This window comes from Mustelus asterias, chromosome 16 (genome assembly GCF_964213995.1).
Source record: "Mustelus asterias chromosome 16, sMusAst1.hap1.1, whole genome shotgun sequence".
Lineage (NCBI taxonomy): Eukaryota > Metazoa > Chordata > Chondrichthyes > Carcharhiniformes > Triakidae > Mustelus > Mustelus asterias.
In genome coordinates, this window is record NC_135816.1 from 4,211,146 (window position 1) to 4,227,763 (window position 16,618).

At 47.0% G+C, this 16,618-nt stretch overlaps 1 protein-coding gene across 3 annotated transcripts in view; it reads left to right on the top strand.

The window, feature by feature from the left end:
• Positions 1-16,618, top strand: part of LOC144505625 (protocadherin-1-like) — a 406,585-nt gene that overhangs the window by 260,518 nt on the left and 129,449 nt on the right. For all 3 annotated transcript variants that reach the window (XR_013499825.1, XM_078231734.1, XM_078231735.1), the window contains exon 3: positions 15,529-15,748. Coding sequence is in view for 2 of the 3 variants with exons in the window: in XM_078231734.1 (XP_078087860.1) it covers positions 15,529-15,748 (220 nt within the window). In the remaining variant the exon portion in view is untranslated. The remainder of the gene's footprint in view (positions 1-15,528; positions 15,749-16,618) is intronic.

The following is a 16,618-nucleotide window of genomic DNA, read 5'->3' on the forward strand; positions in this document are numbered from 1 at the left end:
GAGTGAGCAATGTACCCCTCGCACAGTGAACCTTACCCAATCAGAAGTGATTAATTCTTAGTGAACCGTCTAACGCAGGAGTGGTTGACATTGTTCAAGCAGTTTGCTGTGTCACTGATGTTGCAGCCGTCATTCCATAATGATGTCATGTTTGCTCAACATTTTGTTTCAAAGATATGGTTCTCAGGTTCCCAATGCTGACCCTCTGACAGTGCGGCACTCCCTCTGTACTGACCCTCTGACAGTGCAGCACTCCCTCAATACTGACCCTCTGACAGTGCAGCACTCCCTCAGTACTGACCCTCTGACAGTGCGGCACTCCCTCAGTACTGACCCTCTGAAAGTGCGGCACTCCCTCAGTACTACCCTCTGACAGTGTGGCACTCCCTCAGTACTGACCCTCTGACAGTGCGGCACTCCCTCAGTACTGACCCTCTGACAGTGCGGCACTCCCTCAGTACTGACCGTCTGACAGTGCAGCACTCCCTCAATACTGACCCTCTGACAGTGCAGCACTCCCTCAGCACTGACCCTCTGACAGTGTGGCACTCCCTCAGTACTGACCCTCTGACAGTGCAGCACTCCCTCAATACTGACCCTCTGACAGTGCAGCACTCCCTCAATACTGACCCTCTGACAGTGCAGCACTCCCTCAGTACTGACCCTCTGACAGTGCAGCACTCCCTCAGTACTGACCCTCTGACAGTGCGGCACTCTCTTAGTACTGACCCTCTGACAGTGCGGCACTCCCTCAGTACTGACCCTCTGACAGTGCAGCACTCCCTCAGTACTGACCCTCTGACAGTGCGGCACTCTCTTAGTACTGACCCTCTGACAGTGCGGCACTCCCTCAATACTGACCCTCTGACAGTGCAGCACTCCCTCAATACTGACCCTCTGACAATGCAGCACTCCCTCAGTACTGATCCTCTGACAGTGCGGCACTCCCTCAGTACTGACCCTCTGACAGTGCGGCACTCCCTCAGTACTGACCCTCTGACAATGCGGCACTCCCTCAGTACTGATCCTCTGACAGTGCGGCACTCCCTCAGTACTGACCCTCTGACAGTGCGGCACTCCCTCAGTACTGACCCTCTGACAGTGCGGCACTCCCTCAATACTGACCCTCTGACAGTGTGGCACTCCCTCAGTGCTGACCCTGTGACAGAGCGGCACTCCCTCAGTACTGACCCTCTGACAGTGTGGCACTCCCTCTGTACTGACCCTCTGACAGTGCAGCACTCCCTCAGTACTGACCCTCTGACAGTGCGGCACTCCCTCAGTACTGACCCTCTGACAGTGCAGCACTCCCTCAGTACTGACCCTCTGACAGTGTGGCACTCCCTCAGTGCTGACCCTGTGACAGAGCGGCACTCCCTCAGTACTGACCCTCTGACAGTGCAGCACTCCCTCAGTACTGACTCTCTGACAGTGTGGCACTCCCTCAGTGCTGACCCTGTGACAGAGCGGCACTCCCTCAGTACTGGCCCTCTGACAGTGCAGCACTCCCTCAGTACTGACCCTCTGACAGTGTGGCACTCCCTCAGTGCTGACCCTGTGACAGAGCGGCACTCCAGCACCTGATAGGGTACAGTTATTGATCAGAGTTGCTGATGAGGTTTAACCGAGGTGTCACCTGATATAATTTTTCAAAGCTATCTCAGTCTTTGGCTAAGATGAAGCGTCAGATTGAGCGCGGGAGGGGGTGCGATGCCTCATCCTGTCAGCTTGGATCTTCCTTGTCTCTTTCGTGGGGACCATGAATTGGATTCAATTTGAATTTGGTTTCTCGGATGGAATAAAAATGTGACAGAAAAGGCATCGACGGATGGGAAGTAATTGTTGATCTTGTCAATGATGCCCACATCCAGTCAATGAATTTTTGAAAAATGAGCACCTTTTTAGGTGTTGTAATATCGGAAACATGGAAATGAATGAAATGCAGCAAGCTCCCACAAACAGGAATCCAACTTGGTCATCTTGGTTCAGCAACAAATACTCAGCAACACACACGGGGAATTGTTGCTTTCTAAATAATGCCCCATGGGGTCAGGGCTTAATTTTAACATATTTTTTGAAAAATGGCCCCTGTGGCAGTGCAGCAATCCAACAGTCAATTTTTGTGCACAATTCACGGGAGTGGGACTTGAACCCACAAGCGTCTGACTGAAAGGTGCAAGTGCCACCCACTGAGCAACAGCCGACACAGTGGAAGGGCTTCCTGTTTGAAATATGTGAGTGTGAACAATTGGTGCAAGTTGTCATTGGCTGCTTGATGTTACATCTCAGAGGAGGATGGGGATTGGCCAGTTGAGAAAAGGAAGTTAGCAATTACTTTGATATAAAAGAAGGAAAACATAGACGCAAGTAATCATCCTGGGAATCATCTGATAATGGTAACAAAGAGTGATCTGACCGTGAGAGTCATCCCTTTCATAGCAGTTTCAAGGTGAGGGGAACAATTTTGAAACTTGTGTTTTCGATGCAGGAAGTGAGCTAACTTGTCCTTGAGCCTTTTACACATAGGCCGTAGGAGCTGGAGTGGTCCATTCAGCCTTTTGAGCTTGCTCCGCCATTCGATGATGCAGCACGGTGGCACAGTGTGGGTTCTGCCATCGAGCTGCCTGGTGTAAACACCATTTACTCTTTTTATCCAGGATTCATGGTGATTTCTGAAGGTTGATCAGAGGGCCCTATCAGAGGAGGCCTAGCGCTGGAGGATTCCCCTGTGCGCAGTAACCCGTGGCACCGATATTTTGGCAAACGCAATACTCTCTGTGGATTTTATCCTCTCATCAATGTCCCACCCACCTGCCCACAAGCTGTGAGCTTAGCTGTAAACACTTACTCACTGCTTACAGTCATCTTTTCATTCCTTTATATGAGCACATCCATCCTTTCACACACAATGACACCTGAGTGTTATCTTTTATCTCTTAAGGTAAAATAGGTAGAGAACTAAATGTGATTCTTTCTCCGGAGGTGTTGAGTCCGGCCATGTGAGCAGACAGTGAAATGTGCTGTCATCAAGATGGTGGTTTCTTTTTGCCGCTGATATTGGTCTCTCTTAATTTTCTCCCCTTGCCAGATGTTTTTCCCAATACTAAGCTGAAGGCTTAAACCGCCCTGTACATAGCCAATAAAACAGAGGGACAGGCGAGCGCTTTTTATATTCTGATTTGATTTTTGATTTGATTTGGTTTATTATTGTCACATGTATTAACATAGAGTGAAAAGTATTGTTTCTTGCGCGCTGTACAGACAAAACATACCGTTCACAGAGAAGGAAAGGAGAGTGCAGAACGTAGTGTTACAGTCATAGCTAGTGTGTAGAGAAAGATCAACTTAATGCAAGGTAAGTCCATTCAAAAGTCCGACAGCAGCAGGGAAGAAGCTGTTCTTTAGTTGGTTGGTACATCTGGTACCTCTTCTTTCTGTCATTCTCAACTTGCCAACATCCTGGATTTCAATCTTGCTTTTTTAACCATGGATTATCGATTTTGAAAACATTACTCCCTCCTGAATCTTGGACAGTGCGAAACAAAGTGATTTTAGTCAGCAGCGGTTTGTATCTGTCATCTCCCCGCATAACTCTCTCCATTTGAATGTAGATTCTTTCTGTTGGCAATATTACACTTAACCTGTCTGTTCATTTTACAATGCTTTAGTGAAGCTACGTTAAACCACCACACAGAGGAAATGACAGAGGAAAGCAACCCTGTTGAACAGTCATCCGTGAGCATTTTTGCCAAAGGATTTCTGAACTCTGCAGAAATGTAAAGTTCAGCGTTGGAAGCTGTACCGCGGAGAGATCAAAAGATCTCGGATTTAGCATTTCAAATGATGCTTGTGTGCATAGAATCGCAGCTGTAAACATTTCATATCTGTACAGACGGAAGGATTTTCATCTATATAGCACCTTTTATGACCTCAAGATGTCCCAAAGCACACTCCACCAATGAAATAACTTTGAAGTGTAGTGACTGCAGTGATGTTGGGAAACAGCACAGCAAGATTCCACTGACAGCAATGTGATGAGAATTCAGAGCAAGTTTTTTTAATCATTCGCGGGTTGCTATCAAGCTTCTTGAATGTTGTTGAGGCTGCACGAACCCAGGCATGTGGAGGGTAATTTAATCAGTGTTAATAATGCCATTAAATGTCAAGAGAAGATGGGAGGTTCTCTCTTGTTGGGGATGGTCATTGCCACGAATGTTATTTGTTACGTTTTGTCCCAAGCCTGAATAATGTTCAGATTTTGCTGCATTTGGGCATGGACTGCCTCAGTATCTGAGGAGTTATTGATGATACTGAACATTGTGCACTCATCAGGGAACATCCCACTTCTGACCTTATGCTGGAAGGAAGGTCATTGATGAAGCAGCTGAAGATGGTTGGGTCGAGGACACTACCCTGAGGAACTCCTGCAGAGATGTCCTGGAACTGAGATGATTGGCCTCCAATCCCCACAACCATCTTCCTTTGTGCCAGATGCGACTCCAACCAGGGGAGGCGATGGCCTAGTGGCATTGTCGCTGCATTATTAATCCAGGAACTCAGATAATGTTCTGGGAACTGGGGTTCAAATCCCACCACAGCAGATGGTGGAATTCGAATTCAGTAAAAAATATCTGGAATTAAGGATCAACTGATGAGCATGAAACCATTGTCGATTGTTGGAAAAACCCATCTGGTTCATAATGTGTTCTTTTGGGAAGGAAATCTGCCGTCCTGAGCTGGTCTGGTCTACATGTGACTCCAGAGCCACAGCAATGTGGTTGACTCTCAACTGCCCTCGGACAACTAGAGATGGGCAATAAATATTGGTCAAGTCCCACGAATTAATAAAACAAATTTAAGTGAGGAATAAACATTACTCAGGGCTTGGGGAAATTTTTTTTTAGTTATTCTTCCGTGGGATGTGAATGTCACTGGACCAGCATTTGTTGCCCATCCCTAGTTGTCCTTGAACTCAGCGGCTCACTCGGAAATTTCAGAGGAGCATTTACAAATCAACCAATTCCCTGACACTTTTTTGAAAGAGTGTCATGAGATATTTTTTGTTCATCCGAAAGGGAAGACTGAAGCTAGGTTTCGGTTTTCATCCAAAGGCCAGCATCCCTGGCACTCCTGGATTCCATAAGAAGTTTAACAACACCAGGTTAAAGTCCAACAGGTTTATTTGGTAGCAAAAGCCACACAAGCTTTCGGAGCGCCAAGCCCCTTCTTCAGGTGAGTCACCTGAAGAAGGGGCTCAAGGCTCCGAAAGCTTGTGTGGCTTTTGCTACCAAATAAACCTGTTGGGCTTTAACCTGGTGTTGTTAAACTTCTTACTGTGTTTACCCCAGTCCAACGCCGGCATCTCCACATCATGACTCCTGGATTCCCTCAGTCCTGCACTGAAATGCAAGTTTGAACAATGGGCTCTGATCTCTGGAGGAGGGACCAAAATCCTCTAACGCAGAGGTAAGAATGATTGCAACGAGCCATTGCTGACCTCTGTACAGTCAGGGTATTGCCTCTGTTACTTAATGGAAGCTAAACCCTCTTTCAACACAGTTTGAGCGGATCTCTGGTGAGATGGGACATAAAACTACCTACTTACAAATTCTCATCACGGTGATTTTTACTGCTGTAAAGTCATCTGAACAGTACATTTACTGAGAGCGAGGCTTTGAGCTGCAGCTGCATGAGTCTCTTGTGAAAATTTAAGTAGCAAGATAGATTCACAAGCATTAATGTACTGACTGCAGTACACCAATGTAACTACCATTGCAGCCCGATGATATAGATACTGGACCAGTGCACTCAGTCCACAGCTGCATGGTGGATTCACACATACCCAAGCGGCACTTTATAAGCACAAAGTTCAGAGGATGAAACCTTTTCAATTGTCTCCCTGGAGCAATGATTGTAACGTTGGCAGAAACGTGGAGAAATTTCAAGACAATCCCATCACCAGCGTATGAGCGGCGACATCACACTCTTGGAGCCTGACCAAATATTTACAACAGAAGATAAACAATTGTTTCGGAAACTCAGCCAGCAACGGTTTGTGAATGGACACATAATGCATGTGAAAATAAAGACTCGGAAATAATGGCCACACACACAAAGCAAGCTGCTGGTGTCTTTGGACTAGCAACAAGAAAAGGTCGTTGCAATTATATAGTGCCTTTCACAATCTCGGCATGCTCCAATGCTCGTTACAGCCAATTAGGCACTGCTCATCGTGCAGTCACTGGTATAATATAGGAAACACAATAGTCAATTTGTACGCAGCAAGCTCCCACACAAATAGCAATGAGATGAATGTTGGTTGAGGGATAAATATCGACCAGGACAGCAAGACAGTCTCTCCTGCACTTCTCTGAACAAGGAAATCGGGAGGTGAGTTACTCGCCACGGAATATCCAGACTCTGACTCTCTGAGCTCCCTGTCTGAACTTTGTGCTGCTCTATGGGGTCTTTCTCGAAGTGAAGTTTCTGGTCAATGGTAATACCCAGTTAGTGGTGGGGGATTCAGGAAACACCAAGTGGTTAGATTCTCTTTTGATGGAGGTAGTCATTGCTTGGCACTATCCCAGACAGGACCATAGGCTCAATTCTCCTGGCAGTGGCAGTCTAGATTTGGTCTTCAAATCTCTGCATTAGAACTCAAACCTCCAATAATCGTGACCCAGTGGTGAGAAAGCTACACACTGAGCTTTGGCAGCTGCTCCGTTAGTCAGCTGGTTATCCATGAAGGCCCCGCCACCTTGCCACTCGCCTGAGGAGTGGTGACCCTCAGGTAAAATCACCCAGTCATTTCCCCCCATCAAAGGGAGGGGGGGAGGGGGCAGCCTCTGGTCATCTGGGACTCTTGACGACTTTACTTTTACCTGTTAGTCAGTCTGTGTCATGCGTTCACCTGTAAGTCCATTCTTACAAGCTGCGCTAATGTTCTTTCCAATGTGTTGCTTAGTTTAAGAGTGATTTAAGTTCTTATTCACTGTCTGTCAGTTGGACTCAGAAGCCTCAGAAGACGATGGGGTCATTCCCGATCGATAATAGACTTGAGGGCACAATCTAGGCAGAGATTCCGCAATGTATGTTTGAGCAGGTGCTGTGTTTTGGATGAGGCCTCAGCCTGAGCACCTGTCAGCCTGTTCAGGTGGATGGAAGAATCCCCAGGCACCTATTTGAACAGCAGTGGGGATTTCTTTGCCGCCCTCGCCAACACTCCTTGTTCAGTCGACACCACAAGGGGCAGATTAACCGATTCACTCCATTTCCACAATCCTGCAACATTCACAAAATCATGACTGAGTTTCCAAAGTAATTCATTGGCTGCTTTGCGATGTCTGACGGCACCAGAAACATTATAAAGACACCATGGGCAGAACTTCCCCATCCCGCCCACCACGGGAATCGTAGCAGGCGGGAAACTTATGCAAAGGTCCGTTGACCCAGGACAGGAGTTACCTGCATTGGGATGAGCACAGCGGTAAATGCCACCACTTGTCTATTGTTTTTTGTGCTCCTGTTCTTTGTTTTGTGCTCTCTCTCTCTCTCCATCACACACCCCGTGCTTTTCATTCTTTCCCTCCTTTTTCTTTCTCTCTCATAGAATTGCATGGCAGTATGGTCAGGTTGTTTGGTTTAAGCAGTCCATGTTGGTATTATGTTCCCTCACTGTCTCTCCTGTGAGACTGAGAAGCAGCTCTTCCATCACAAGGGGCCCTTTAAGACATTTCTTTAAGGTTTTTCTCTGGGGCTAAGAGGATTCAGAGTTCTCCTCGTAGGCAAGGCAAGGCAAATTGCAGCCTCCTCTGCTTAGCAGCCTATTCCCCAGCCCCCTCTCTCCCTCACACATGTAAAATCCTTAAGGAGCCTGACAGGTTTGATGGTGGAAGGATGTTCCCCTTGGCAGGGAAATGTAAAACTAGGAAGTTCCCAGTTTCAGAATAGGGAGTCAACCCCACGCACCCCGGGACATTCTCTCTTCCACCTCCTTCCGTCGGGAAAAAGATACAAAAGTCTGAGGTCACGTACCAACCGACTCAAGGACAGCCTCTTCCCTGCTGCCGTCAGACTTTTGAATGGACCTACCTCGCATTAAGTTGATCTTTCTCTACACCCTAGCTATGACTGTAACACTACATTCTGCACTGTCTCCTTTCCTTCTCTATGAACGGTATGCTTTGTCTGTATAGCGCGCAAGAAACAATACTTTTCACTGTATGTTAATACATGTGACAATAATAAATCAAATCAAAATCAAATCAAAAACCAATGTAGCACTGAGGTAAAAAGAAACTTCTCCATCTCATGGCTGGTGCACCTTTTAAATTTGTAACTCCAGAGGATTGTGGATGCTCCGTCATTGAGTATAATGAAGATAGATGATTGAAGATGAACCAGGGGATATGAGAATGGTCTTTGATGGTGCACCTGAGGGTTGTGGCACCGGCATTTTCTGCCGGCAGCTCCAGAAGCTGACAATATTCTTGCAGCCATTAGGTGGCACCCCTCATCGCACAGATTACAACCTTTTTTTCCAGCCCCATTGCAGGTTTGGATTCATTTTATGTTTCGTAAATCTATTTCTATTCATAGAATTCCTGCAGTGCAGAAAGATGCCATTTGGCCCATCAAATCTTCACTGTCAAATCTTCACTGACTCTCTGATAGAGTATTCCACTCAGCACCCCTGCCCCTGCCCTTCCCCCCCCCCCCCCCCCCCCCCCCCCCGCTGCCCCCCGCCCTCCCCTCCTCCAGCCTATCCCCATAACCCACACATTTAACACAGCGAATCCACCTAACCTGCACACCTTTAGACTGTGGGAGGAAACCAGAGCACCTGGAGCAAACTCCACCTCAGGCCGGAATTGAATCTGGGTCCCTTGCGCTGTGAGACAACAATGCTAACTGCTGTGCCACCGTGCCACCGTGCCACCGTGCCACCACGTCCCACACACCCCAGATGACAATGTCATCCTTCGTCTCTCAGCGTAGCTTTGAGATATGTAGTTGTTTACACTTTCTTGTTGTGTTCTGCATCTGATTTGTTTGTATTATTTATCCATGGGATGTGGGCATCGCTGGCTGGTCCAGAATTTGTTGCCCACCCCTAATTGTTCTTCAGAGGTGGTAGTGAGTGAGCTGCCTTTTAAACTGCTGCAATCCATGTAGTGTAGGTACACCCACCGTGCTGCTAGGGAGGGAGTTCCAGGATTTTAACCCAGTGACAATGAAGCAATGGCGTGCATTTCCAAGTTTGGATAGTGAGTGTCTTGGAAGGGAACTTGCAGGTGGTGGTGTTCTCACTCGTCTGCTGCTCTTATCCTTCTCGAAGGTGGCGGTTGTGGATTTGGGAGGTGCTGTCTAAGGAGTCTTGGTGAGTTGCTGCGGTGCATCTGCCAGATGGTACACACGGCTGCCACTGTGCGTCAGTGATGGAGGGAGTGAATGTTTGCCAATCAAGTGGGCTGCTTTGTCCTGGATGGTGTTGTGCTTCTCGAGTGTGATTTGAGCTGCGCGCATCCATCCTGAAATTCCCTCCCTAACAGCATTGAGGGTGTACCTACACCACGTGGACTACAGTGGTTCAAGAAGGCAGCTCAACACCACCTCCTCAAGGGCGACTAAGGATGGGCAATAAATGTTGTAAGAAGTTTAACAACACCAGGTTAAAGTCCAACAGGTTTATTTGGTAGCAAAAGCCACACAAGCTTTCGAGGCTCTAAGCCCCTTCTTCAGGTGAGTGGGAATTCTGTTCATAAACAGAACTTATAAAGACACAGACTCAATTTACATGAATAATGGTTGGAATGCGAATACTTACAACTAATCCAGTCTTTAAGAAACAAAACAATGGGAGTGGAGAGAGCATCAAGACAGGCTAAAAAGATGTGTATTGTCTCCAGACAAGACAGCCAGTGAAACTCTGCAGGTACATACTCTTGCAACTCGGCCAACGTTGTCTACCTGATACGCTGCAAGAAAGGATGTCCCGAGGCATGGTACATTGGGGAAACTATGCAGACGCTGCGACAACGGATGAATGAACACCGCTCGACAATCACCAGGCAAGACTGTTCTCTTCCTGTTGGGGAGCACTTCAGCGGTCACGGGCATTCGGCCTCTGATATTCGGGTAAGCGTTCTCCAAGGCGGCCTTCGCGACACACAACAGCGCAGAGTCGCTGAGCAGAAACTGATAGCCAAGTTCCGCACACACAAGGACGGCCTCAACCGGGATATTGGGTTTATGTCACACTATTTGTAACTCCCACAGTTGCGTGGACCTGCAGAGTTTCACTGGCTGTCTTGTCTGGAGACAATACACATCTTTTTAGCCTGTCTTGATGCTCTCTCCACTCCCATTGTTTTGTTTCTTAAAGACTGGATTAGTTGTAAGTATTCGCATTCCAACCATTATTCATGTAAATTGAGTCTGTGTCTTTATAAGTTCTGTTTATGAACAGAATTCCCACTCACCTGAAGAAGGGGCTTAGAGCCTCGAAAGCTTGTGTGGCTTTTGCTACCAAATAAACCTGTTGGACTTTAACCTGGTGTTGTTAAACTTCTTACTGTGTTTACCCCAGTCCAACGCCGGCATCTCCACACAATAAATGTTGGCCAGCCAACAACGTCTACATCTCATGAATGGAAAGATTTTTAAAATGGCTATTTGTCCTCACGTGGCTTGGTGTTAAATTTTTGTTTGATAATACTTCTTTGAAGTGCCTTGACAAGTTGTTTTGGTCTGCTGCAAATATTCTGGATATCTGTGCTGATCCAGTATTTCAGTCTGACAGGCCTCTCTTCTGCCCAATATTTTTCAGGCAGCATGATCTTAACCTCCCTGTCTCTTTCGAATGAATTTCTGTACCTTCCACGCTTCCTCCAATACACATCTTCAACACGATTACATCCGCAAAGAGCGTGAGAGGGCAAGCACTCAGAAACGTGGCTGACTTGCCCTGTTTCATCGCAAAAACTGATCAGCCTGTAGCACTTAGTCATTTGAAACCTCAAACCTTGTCTTCGGGAGATAAGTGGCAATCAACCAACTCTTAAATGGTTTGAAATGAAGTCTGGGGAATGAGTTGATAGAAGAAGGGGAACATTAATGTGATTTTTTTTTCCCGTGGAGCATCCACATGTTATGACGGGGAACCTGACCCTTCAGATAAATGGAAACCGTGCTGCATTAGCTGATGTTTTGTAAGGTTCCTGAGAGCCAAGTTCAAAGTCTTAGAACAGCCAGGTCGAGCTTTAATTGATGCTTGATTGGCAGCGTATTGAACAGGGCCAAGCCAATCTGTTCCTCTGCTACATCCTGTACATATTAAATAATTATCCAGCACTTCTTGTCTCTTTGTCTCCACTGAGAGTCATGTACCCCTGGTTTGTAATTGATGGAAGGGGGCCTACTAATTACTGCTGAATGTGTATACTGCTGCCACTTTAATTGTCATCACCTCCGAACTTTGAAAGCCAGAGATGTCAACTTTGTGGCACCAGCTGTCAGTCCTAAAATGAGAGAAGCTATTTTATTCCATTAATGTTATTTTCCCAGTGCAGACGTGCCACTGTCTCACATACAACGAAGGAAGCTTTGATATAACTGCTAGTGTGGCAAGTAAGTAAAGTCGCTGTCGTCCCAGATGACCATAGGCTGTTCTCCCCTTTTGAGGGGGAGAGCTGACTGGTGGTGATTTAACCTGAGAATCACCACAGCTCAGGCGACGGGCAAGTTTGAGGAGGCGGGGCCTTCGTGAATAACCTCAGCCGGTACGGGAATTGAATCCATGCCATTGGCATCTCTGCACGTCACAAACCAGCCATTCAGCCAACTGAGCTAACGTGTGGCAGCGAAAGCCCAACAGCAGCAAGCTGGGTTCTGGGCTGTCGAAGGCTGACCCTCACTCCCATAGAACCTACAGTGTAGAAAGAGGCCACTCAGCCCATCGAGTCTACAGTGACTCTCCGACAGAGCATCTTACCCAGGCTCACCCCTCGAAGAGGAATTGTCCACATGATCGTGACGTGACAGAACTACTTCTCAAGGAGACTTTCAGTCGCAGTGGCGAGCGGTTGGTGCTGTTGAGTCTTCCCATTGCCATATGATGAAGAGTAGCCTGAAAACTGTACCAGCTTTAATTCTTTCACGGGGCGTGGGCATCACTGGAAGGGCTGGCATTGGATTGCCCACCCCCAGTTGCCTTTAGAAGGTGATGGTGGGCTTCCCTTTTAAACCAATTCAATCAAGTGCTTTGCTAGATCACATCAGGGGGTAGTCAAGGGTCAACCTGTGTTGGTGTGGGGCTGTGTTGGTATAAGGGCCATACCTCAGTGAGGACAATGGGTTTACATTCTAAAGAACAGTTTGCAAGCCAGCTGTGTTTTTGCGATGATCCCAGTGATTGGTATAATGTATAATACACAGCGAGAAGCCATTCACCTCAATGGGTTGCTATCTTCTGGTCATTTTTACTGATATCCGAGTTCTTTAATTCCCAATTGTTTTCTTTAAACTGAATTCAAATTCTTAATCTACCAATTACAAAATTTGAATGCAGTGTTCCTCTGGATCATGAGTCCATGCCGGTGGGTTACTTATCCAGCAATACAGCCACTGCACTGAAGCCTGCTTCGTGCTAACATTTCTCCTTCCTGAATCAGGGATATGACCATCCCTCCCAACTCCAGACATTCCTGACGAGTGGATCTGGGAGTTCTGGATCTGATTTCCGGTTTGACACCCAGTGGGAATACCAGAAAGTGGCGGATATGTTCCTAATTGTTAAATTGTTGGTATCCTGATGTAATACATTGAATACAAAGCAAATGTCAAACATGGCAAGTGACTGGAGTGAGGACAGATCCTCCAGCGACTCAAACACACAGCCCCCCTGTTCTCACCAGTTAATCCTGACTGGCTGTACCAATCGGTAATAATCTACCTCCCACATCTCCTTTTCTGATGTCTCACGCATCTCAAATTTAAATCGCTCCATCACGGATGGCGGGAATTCAGTTACCTGGGTTCTAAGTGCTAGATTTCCTTCACTAAACCTCTCATCGTCTTGCAACATTCCTCCACTTGTAAAAGGCTCCCTTGGAACCCAGCGTGTGGCCGCCTGTCTTTATCTCCCTATCTGGTTTGGCATTTGGTAACACTCCTGTGATGTACTTTGGCGAGTTTCCGACATTGTGACAGTGCTATATAACTTCAAGTTGTTGTTGCAATGTTTCTGACAAAGGCAGAGCAGATTGGCAAGATGTCAGCCAATAAGAGAGACCATAGCGGGTGAATTTGTGTCCTCTGGTTGGGTGTTGTGTCGCAGGCCAGAGTTAGTGAAGAAATATTCAGCTCAGAGACATCGGGGACTCACCTTCAGTTCCAGCTCAACAAGGACTGAGAATCTGACACCAAGATTCCAAAGATGTGCGGGTTAGGTTGATTGGCCATGCTAAAAATTGCCCCTGAGATGCGTAGGTTAGAGGGATTAGTGGGTAAAATATGTGGGGATAGGGCCTGGGCGGGATTGTGGTCGGTGCAGACTCGATGGGCCGAATGGCCTCCTTCTGCACTGTAGGGTTTCTATGATTTCTATGATTCACAGCTCCTGATTTACATACTCCTGATTTTCCACTCATAAAATTGACCGAGCAGTAAATCTCACTGTGTGACATTCCATTCCTGGAATATATATATTATCCAACACTAACCACACCCAGTTCAGCAAAAAATAGCATTTGAATCATTAAGGAAATTATATAGTGTGGTGCCACTGTCTATTTATTAGGGAATACACAGCCAGAGTCACTTCAGCCCAGGTTTTTGAATAGTGCAAAGCAGTCAGGGAGGGTTTGACTGGGTGAGGTTTAATTATGCTATGGGTTCTACCTTTCCTGTTGCTCCTCTTAAAACTCTCCTTAAAATCTTTCCTTTTTGATCGAGCACTCAGTCTATTCTCCATAATAACTCCTTTGGTGTGCCTTTTGCCTGTTTGTGCTTCTGTTACCTTTTCCTATGTCCTATTAGAAATGCCAAAACCAAATGCTGCATTTGCTGGAAGGCTGAAATATAAACAGAAAATGCTGGAAACTCTCAGCAGGTCAAGATTGAACTTTTTTTAGTTTCTTTACTTGTCTCATTGACATCCTCTTTCATTTTCCATTATCCGTTTCCTCGTTTAACCTCTCCCATCTTCTCCCCCCCCCCCCCACCACCCCCCCCTGCCGTCAGACACCTTCCCCTTTGCCCTTTTATCCTCCCCTCACTTTTCCTGCACTTGCTTTAAACCTCAAACATTTTCCTCTTCTGATGAAAGCTCATCGACCTGAAACACCAGCTCTTGTTTCTCTCTCCCCGGTTCCTGCCAGACCTGCTGAGTATTTCCAGCATTTTCTGCTCTTCATTACTCTGAATGTGAGTTGTTCTTTTGATGTAGCTCTCAACCTCCCCCGCCTCCCCCCCCTCCTCCCCCCAGCTGTTTAAAGAAAAGTCACTCTCTCTCTGCAGCACTGACAGGGGGAGAAGACATGTCTACTTTTGACTCTTGCAGACCTACTTATGTTAACCAGGATAAGCACAACAGGTTTCTTTCCCAGTTAATGAGAAATAATATTATGCCTTCCACTCCTCCTGTGTGTGTTTCTAATTCAAAGAGAGGGATGATTCACCTCCTGCGGTACCACATGTCCAACTCAGTGAGAAAACTTCACTGCTTTGGACCAAGATCTACTTTCTGGGATCTGTGTAATTTGACCCTGATGTGGAATTTGACCCTGCCAGTGGAGTGAGAGGATAAGGACCACTCCGATAGTGGGCAAGCAGATCTGCAGGGCGGCATGGTGGCACAGTGATAGGGTGGCACGGTGGCACAGTGATAGGGCGGCACGGTAGCACAGTGGTTAGCACTGCTGCCTCACAGCTACAGGGACCTGGGTTCGATTCCCAGCTTGGGTCACTGTCTGTGCGGAGTTTGCACATTCTCCCCGTGTCTGCGTGGGCTTCCTCCGGTTGCTCCGGTTTCCTCCCACAGTCCAAAGATGTGTGTGTTAGGTGCATTGGCCGTGCTAAATTGCCCCTTGGTGTCCCTGGGTGTGTAGGTTAGAGGGATTAGTTGGGTAAATATGTGGGATTAAGGGATAGTGCCTGGGTGGGATTGTTGCCAGTGCAGACTCGATGGGCTGAATGGCCTCTTTCTTCATGTAGAGTTTCTATGTTTCTGTAACTATGAGGGTTTCACTCACTCAAACCCCATGTACTTGTTGAGTGTTAAAATTGGGTCCTGTGTTATTTAGAACCTTAACAGAATTACAGCACCTTGTGGTGTAAAACACACTCGTTAACCAAGACTGAAATATTTGAAGTAAAGTTATGTGAGAGTGCAGCAGACATTGATGAACAAAGTGAATCAACATTGCCTCACATAGTGACAGCAACACCCTATTGACCCCAGAGCCACAGGCAAATCGAGAGGTCAGTCAATACTCCAGCTAATCTCTGTTCCCTTTGTTTCCTCTCCAGCTCCCTCACAGAAGAGTGACTTTCTCCACAGCCAATCAGTCCCAGGATCTGCAAGACCCATCCCAGCACAGTTACTATGACAGCGGGCTCGAAGAATCAGAAACACCCAGCAGCAAGTCATCTTCAGGACCACGACTGGGACCGCTGGCACTGCCCGAGGACCACTACGAACGCACCACCCCCGATGGGAGCATTGGCGAGATGGAGCACCCAGAGAATGGTAATCCATGTTTCATGTTCTCACATCACTGGCAGTCATTAGTGAAATCTGTCCTGTGGATTGGGGGGCTTCGGTTGTGGACAATTCGTTAAAAATACAAATCGGAGGTGAAATTAACTTGGGGTTGGGGAGAAGGGAGGGGCTGAGAAAATTAGACCAACTTAAAAGGAAAGGATTCTGACTGGAGGCTCAATGGAACATGGCAGAGCAGAAAGGTCACTGATTGTCTGACCGGTTTCAAGTTAACTGATCTCTGTCAATGGGGCTTAAACAGAGTTGCAGTTGGCCTCGAGTGAAGGCAATATCAGCTTTCCACTGCTCCTGATCACTACCGCATGCCATTTAGGAAAGGAAACCTACGGTCTTTACTCAACCTGAACTATAGGTGACTCCAGCCCCACACCAGCATGGCATTCTTAGCTGCCTCTGAACTGATCCAGCAAGCTAGACGATTGTAATAAACTACTACAGAAAAGAAGAACTCTCAGCTGAAGAGCGCTGTTAGACACCCTGCTGGAAGAGGGCAGTGATCCAAAAAGGCGGCTTCAACACAAACTTCTCTGAGGCACCTCGAGGTGGGCAGTACATGCTGGCCTGGGATATTTCATTTTATATATTCATTCATGGGATATGGGCATCACTGGCTGGCCAGCATTTATTGTCCATCCCTAGTTGCACTTGTTCAGAGGACAGTTGAGAGTTAACCACATTGCTGTGGCTCTGGAGTCACATGTAGGCCAGACCAGGTAAGGACGGCAGATTTCCTTCCCTGAAGGACATATCCGGATAACTAGTTTTGTTTTAGAATCATCCATTCCACCTCGCTGCAATGGGTGTTTAGATATAACATCAGGGCAGAATGATATCTGG